At 42.6% G+C, this 7,104-nt stretch overlaps 1 protein-coding gene across 1 annotated transcript; it reads right to left on the reverse strand.

Moving 5' to 3' along the window:
- Positions 1–104: 104 nt before the first annotated feature.
- acp6 (acid phosphatase 6, lysophosphatidic) lies at positions 105–6,860 on the reverse strand. The gene is made up of 11 exons (XM_085765346.1): positions 6,715–6,860; positions 4,949–5,174; positions 4,713–4,841; positions 3,402–3,532; positions 3,162–3,241; positions 2,985–3,072; positions 2,664–2,796; positions 1,903–2,003; positions 1,665–1,757; positions 1,401–1,566; positions 105–1,314 (listed from the first exon to the last, which is right to left on the reverse strand). Exons 2-11 carry the CDS (start codon positions 5,165–5,167, stop codon positions 1,180–1,182), a joined length of 1,275 nt encoding a protein of 424 aa, XP_085621472.1. The 5' UTR covers positions 5,168–5,174; positions 6,715–6,860; the 3' UTR covers positions 105–1,179.
- Between the last annotated feature and the right edge of the window lie 244 nt (positions 6,861–7,104).

The raw sequence follows: 7,104 nt of genomic DNA on the forward strand, positions 1-7,104 counted from the left end.
GATGCAAGCTTGTTGTTGCATTTGAACTGGTCTAAACTAGCTGTTTACTTTGCTGGTAGGAAGAGCCCCTTATGTGGTGTGAACCAAAAAAAAAGAGACATAACATTGATCAAATTATTTATTTATGCCTCAGCAATCCAAACCAAACGCAACATTTTAAACAGCAGGTCATGGGAAAAATCTGCTGATGAGGTATATGTATCATTGTAACACACTAACACTCAGGTCTATGTAATGTGCCTGTGTTCGTGCATACTTGAGACTGTGGTCTGATACTATCATCAATCCCCACAAGAAGGCAAACCTGAACACAAATTTCCTTCCTGCAGGTTCTACATGGTTTAGACATCCATCTACACACTAATGTACGATCCGCTCTCTCCACCCGTTTGTCAATAAACAGATACAGTACATGAAATGCTTAGTATTCCCCTGAGGAATGAAATATGACTGAATTGCATCAGCAATTACATAGAGGCTGTTATGATGCCACATTGTTCAAGTGTAAATACTTTGATGACAAAGGCTGATAACCTGTTTTTCTTGTCAACAAAGAGCAAAACCAATGTTTATCCTGCTAACAAAGGTCACCTGTTGGCAAAGCATGACTGAGTTTATTCCTTTGTGCCAGACACAAAATGTTGTCTAAAAACCTTTATAACATGAACAGAAATTTCACAACTCCAGTGGCTCAACTTGCTCCTCACTACTTTTGAGTAGCGATTGCAAAACCTTGTTATGTTATTTTAGGAAAATTACAAAATTAAAATCTATGCATTTTTTAAATAGCTCTTAAATATTTTGCACAAAATTGTTGGTTTTAGTCTTTTGGTGTTTGTTGACAGTAAGAGAAACAGAGTAACAGCCATCTTTAATCTTAAAACAAAACAAATTAGGCGCATCCAAAGGAAACCTATGCACTAAGCATCGCAAAATCATGATGCACATGCACTTGCCAGTGTGTCATTACCAGTGTATTAATTTAGCTGTATGGACTGAAAAGCCTAATGTAAACTAAAGGAGGCTGTAATCCAGGACTTTCCCCCACAATGTCTGACAGTGTGAGAGTATAATGATGGATGGAGTGAAAACTAAGGACGTGAATGATGAGGAAAGAAACGGTGCACGATTGTGAGAGTGTATTGTCACTGTGTTCAGGTGTGAAGGTCTGTTGAGGGTTCAGGGCTTGGTCTTGCCCTCTGTGTTGTCACAAAGTGACTGGTAGTGTTCAAAGCTCAGTGAGTATCCTGACAGGGCCTGTTTGAACTCCTGCAGGGGGCAGTAGACTCCACTACAGCCTGGAATCAGTTGATCCTACAGAAAGACACAAAATCCTAAGTAAATCACAAAGAACAAAAAACAGCTTCTCAAATAAACGTGGACACATTCTCATCGCCTACCTCGCCTATGTACGACACTTTGATGAAGGCTTCTTTGGTCTGCCGGTGTTGGTGCAGCTCCAGAGTGATATCGGCTGCGTACGGTGGCCATCTCATGTCAAAAATCCCCAGAGCCATCAGACAGGGCATCAGAGAGGTGTCATGTGCCGAGTATAAAAACATCTTCCTGTTTGAGAGAGGATTTTAACAGCAGACCATATCAAGACCAAATCAATCATAATCAGGATGTGTGCAAATGGGTGTGTTTATTGTGAGGTGTCCGACCTGTTGGACTCAGATGGTGTCTCCTGTAGCTTCTCGTCAAAGTTGGCTAACAATATGTGCAGCAGTGGTCCAACCGACAACTGCAAGTTCTCCCTGCATGGCAAAAACACAGCAAAAAAGTGGCCTGTTGAACTCTATACGAGTAAATGCTCCTTATCGACACTGATAGAGGGGTTATTGTTCTCTGAATTTACCATTTCAAAACACTCAACCCTCTGCTGACTTTGTTTAACCTGACCTCTTGCTGGGTTCGTAGATATGGCAGATCATGTCCACGGCTCTCTGCTCCACTGTACTCCTCCAGGTGTCCAGCACTGGTGGGCAGGGCAGGCCGTGTGTCTGTTAATGTGCAGAAGCGACACGGTCACAATTGGCCGTCAAGTGCTGAGGTGACGTTTCTGCACCTTCTCTTTTCCAGCGCTGTCATCATATCGAGAGACATTTTCCATTTTCCCCTTGGTTATAATTAATTTCCGTACAGTTCTGTCGTGAACGCTGTCAATATTAAATGATTTAAACCATTTCAAATCGTGAAGTAGCTTTAATTTCTGTTTAGGTAGAATACGGCTCACGGCGCTTTAACCTGTCTGTTATTATGAATGAGTTGTAAGTGATACCAGATGGAGCACAATTAGCAAGCATGTAAGGCGTGTTTGCCGTGTTCGGCTCTGGCTGGAGAGGAAAAAAGAAAAGAAAAGAAAAGAAACATTTCTTTCACTGACTGAGTTTAGGATTTGACACTTTGACACATCTATTTTAAGATAGCTTCAATTAAACACACCATGTTAACAGTCAAATCCTGCTGGATCAGCCTTTTTTTTTCAACTTTATAAACTTACTGAACCCTGTCGTGTAGCTTCATCTTACATAACAAGCCGCTTGCTCTGTTGCAGCCTCAGGTGAAGCTAAGTCTTAATAATAATAATAAATCATACATATTCTGATAGCTAGTGGTGAGACCTAATAAAAGTCATACGAATCGTGAGATGGCGGTGTCACCTCTCTGGCAACCATGTCGTCCCTAATGAGGATGAAGTCGACGTGCTGGTGAGCAGCGATGCCCAGCGCGCTCTGGATGCTCTGCAGGTCTGCTGCAATGTCTGGCAGGGTGGACGACTCTGCCCAGCGGTGGCTGCACAGAACACACACAGAGTCAGCCGCGAAACACAGATTCACCATGACAACCTGTCAGGAGCATCTCAACCCTGCTTATAATTTTGCACAACACATTATTCTAGGTTGCAGTTTTGGGTGACGGATGCATAGGACGGACGGCCTGGGCCTGACTGTGTGCCCAGGATGAAAATTCACTATACGTACCTGCCAAGTAATTTGAGCAGCTTGCACCCGTGATAGTTTGGATACAGGACTTCAGATTCTGCCTCCGTTGTTAGAATATGCACGATTTCTTAAAGCAGAAGCGGAAAATTGCACAAACAGATGAGATGAGAACCAGAATAGAATAAATAACATTGTACGTGGGTTTCTCCACCCTACCTCTTTGTTTTTGTTGGAAGAGCCCTGCTATCAGGCACTTGGCAGATTCAATGGTCCTCACTATGTTGGTGGAGCGCACGCTGAAAATGGAAAACAAGAGGTTATGGAAGGCAGCCAACCAAAAAGTGGGGAAGCATTTAGGCCGATATCTTTTGTCCCGCACTCGCAAGCTCAATGCATCAAATCTGCAGAGTACAGAAAAGTGTTTTGCTGCTATGTGTCGTGGTGTGCAGCACTTACTAAACCTCCGATGGGCTAAAGGTGGGGCTGAGGAAGGGAATCTCCTCGACGTATTTCCTCCTTAGCCTCTTGCCCAGCTCATACAGCTGCTGCATGCCCACTGTGGTCAGCTGACCGGGGAACGTGCCGCCCTGCCAAACGCGACAAACAGGATCAAGTTTTACTCACACGCGTGGCTTAGCCCGACAAGACGCACACCTGCGATTGCATTGCAGGAATCCAAAGTAAATGTGTTACAAGCATGGCAGGAGTCCAAACTGTGGGATTTACTTCGCAAAGCTGACTCTGGTGGAGTTAAACCTCTTTAGCAAAGCAGCTAACTCAGCACAGAAAACTGAGATTTCCATGGACACAGTGTCACAATATCTCACTAGGAAGCTCCACACACAGTTCAACTGTATTACAGAGAGAAGGTGAATGAATGAACCTGATTTAATGCCATATGTCATTTTTGTAATGAATCTTAGTGGCCACTAGAGGGGGAAAGCTAACACATTTGAAGAATGAATATGTGAGCATGGGACTTCCTGAGCCCAGAGGATGCTTCACATCTGTAAGTCGGTGAAAATCACTTGTTACAGGTCTTTTTCACAACAGGTTGGTCAAAGCAAGAAAAGCACTAGTGCAGCTACAAGGGCATTCAGCCAACATAGACCTCTGAAGACCTCTGATAAGACTCGTGTCAGACATCAGGAAAAAAATGACATCTCAGGCCTGGGTGAAAACATAACCTCCTTGGTGGCGACAACTGATATTACTGACGACTCCCTGGTCTCAGTGAGTGTCTAAACTATTCTACACTGGCACAACTACATTGAGTGACATCAATATGCTACTCAGCCTGTGCTGTTCCTGCTGTGATGTGTCTAAATTTCAGATGTGACAATGTCCCACTGGCTTGTCAGAATTACCATAGCCAAGGGGGTTAAGTTTCACCAGTGTCTGTTTATTAGGTGTATTACACAAGAACTGAACCAATTAGCACCAAAGGGGGTGGACAGATGGGGCACAGGCCAGTTCAATTTTAGTGCTGATCCAATAAAAGGAGCAGATCCTTGGCTTTTTTTTGTTTTACATCACTTTCCTTTAATTTTATGAGTGTGGACATTTTTGAAACTTTAGGATGGTTTACACTTGAATATTTTGTTTAAAATTTTAGAGACGGTTTGAGTTCCTTGTGTTCCCCCCGCTTTTACCTTCCCACAAAGCACCTTACCAGCAAGCGACTACACAAGTCTCTGCACCTGAATGCGTCCCGTCATCCCTTTTGCTGTCTGACTGAATTCAACAACACAAAACACACCTACTCACAGTCAGTATGTTTTTTCGATAGCTGTCCTCTACAGGAGCAGAGGGTCTGGGGCCGCCCTGAAGATCTGTCACCACATAGTTTATGTCGGTGTGTGCTGGAGGCTTCAAGAGCGTCGGCACCCACTGGACCTTTGACGACACAAACAAGGAATCGCACAGTTGTTTATTTAGAGATGTTAGGTGGCATTGCTTCTTTTAAAAAAGACATAAGCATTACATTGGTTGAGGGGATTTACCTCCATGACATCAGGTATTGACTTCAGTGGAGTTCGAGCACCATGTCGGAACAGGACTTGGACCAGTTTTAGTTCGTAGGGAGAATCTGGATTTGGGTCAGCAGGGGAGGAACAGGAAGCTACCTCGTCTGGACTGGTCTTTTTCTGTGACCACAGCATTGAGCCGAAAGCTACGGACACTGAACCTAAGACACTGGCTTTAGACCAAAGACTCCTCATGGCAGTACTGTACAAAACAAAAACAAAAAAACAGGAAAAATTATTATCTTTGTGAGATTTAATGAATTATTAGCATCAAGCAATTAAAAAGGTAATGCCTTTGCTGGTGATGTTAAGAAATGCTCAACTGAGTCAGCGCCCAACTTTTACCCAACAGTCTTGTGAAACATCCACTCAAGCTTCCTCTGTGCTATGTAGTAAGAGACGAATGATTATTTTCATTATCAATTCTTTATCAAATACCAAAAGACCTATTCAAATGGGGTTGCTTATGCAACCTACAGTCCAACAGTAACTCTAACACAACTCAACATTTCCAAATAAATTTTAGATTAAGTCAAATTTAAATGAGATGCCCAACTGGTGTAACTAACTACAGATAGAAAAACAACACCTTCACAGTGCCAGTTGGCACAAAGTCAATACGTGTCGAAACTTGTCATGGATCACAGAGCAAGATCTTTGGTAGTTTAGTACAAAACTGGTTAATTCTCTTAGTATGAAATGCTTTAGTTTGGTGTCGGATTGAATTTAGGGGTCTATGGTTTGAAAGTCTGCGGAAAAACTACAGATAATTCAGAATATCTTATTCAGGGGTTGTGTTGGGTTTGGATTCCCCTGACCTTGATCAACCAAGACCATGACCAAGATCAAGATGTAGGCTGCATGATCGGATCTGGACTTTATATAGAGAACGTTTCCAAAGGGAAATTGTGATGGATTTGAAACCCAAGAAGAGAGCATCCTTACAAACAGCTACTCCAGCAGTTTTGATGCTGCCTTTGCCAAACAGTGTATCCATGAAACCACAACTCAGTCACTGTGGTGGATAATACTAATAAGAACAAAGATCCAGTGTATTTCAAAAGTTTTAAAAGGTCAGAGGTGCCAGGGACAGGTGTAGCCTACTCTACCTTGGCACTTGAGAGAAAATATTTTGCTGTCACAACTTTTTAAAAAGGTCAAGTAATGGCAGGTGGGAAATCTAAAATGTATGTCTGTCCCATCACAAATTGAAACTTGTAAGTTTCATTTCTGTAACGTTATTTTAAAAAAAATTGGCACGATTATTGACCCAATGACAACATTTCAGCACAACTCTGTCTTACGAAGGACCACAATGGGACTGGGTCTTCAACTTTATAGTTTCTTGTATTAAGACATTTTAGTTTTGACATTTTTAGTTTGCTACAGGTGTTCTCAAGGGTGAGCAGGTAAACATCCTTTTCATACCAGTCACACAAGTCAGACCGCTTGTCAACATTTCACCATTCATTTACTGTATTTTACTTTAATTCGTCGTCTATCTGTAGCTCCTCATTTCCACCACAGCCGTTAAAAAAAATACAGGTTAATCAAGTTAAACTTGACAACCAAACACAAACTCGTCGCTACCGGAAGCTGGTCAAACAAACACTCGGTCAATTTACTCTTTTAAAACCAGCTAGCTGCATCACAACATGAAAACACGAAGTTTATCCTCCGTGTCAACAGTCAACCGGGCCACATCGTTAAACTCGTTTTAGTGACAGCTAAGTGGGACTTACTTTTTTCTTAGCGGGAGATGAAAATGAAGCTCCCCTGCTGGTCTTGATAAAAGACACAGTAGTGTTTTAGTTAAATAAGAAATTCACTTGTCATTCAGCAGCGTTCACGGCGCGCTGCAACCAGCAGGCATGTCGGGAATTGTAGGGTAACAGATGCCGCTCTTCAATAGACGTAGGCGTGAGAGCTGCAGAGAGAAAACTACACTTCCCTAGATTCTCGTCAAACAACCAACCGAGTTTCCGTCTTTTTTCTTATTCGTGTTAAAAATTTGCGGCGGGGGACATGTGGCAAAGTCAGCAGCTTCCCTCTAGAGGACATGGGCCTACAGTGTATGTGCATGGACAGAGGACACATAATTGATAGACTTTTTTTTAAATTTTTTATAGCCA

This window comes from Trachurus japonicus, chromosome 21 (genome assembly GCF_045865225.1).
Source record: "Trachurus japonicus isolate A0001 chromosome 21, Traja_1.0".
Classification (NCBI taxonomy): Eukaryota; Metazoa; Chordata; class Actinopteri; order Carangiformes; family Carangidae; genus Trachurus; species Trachurus japonicus.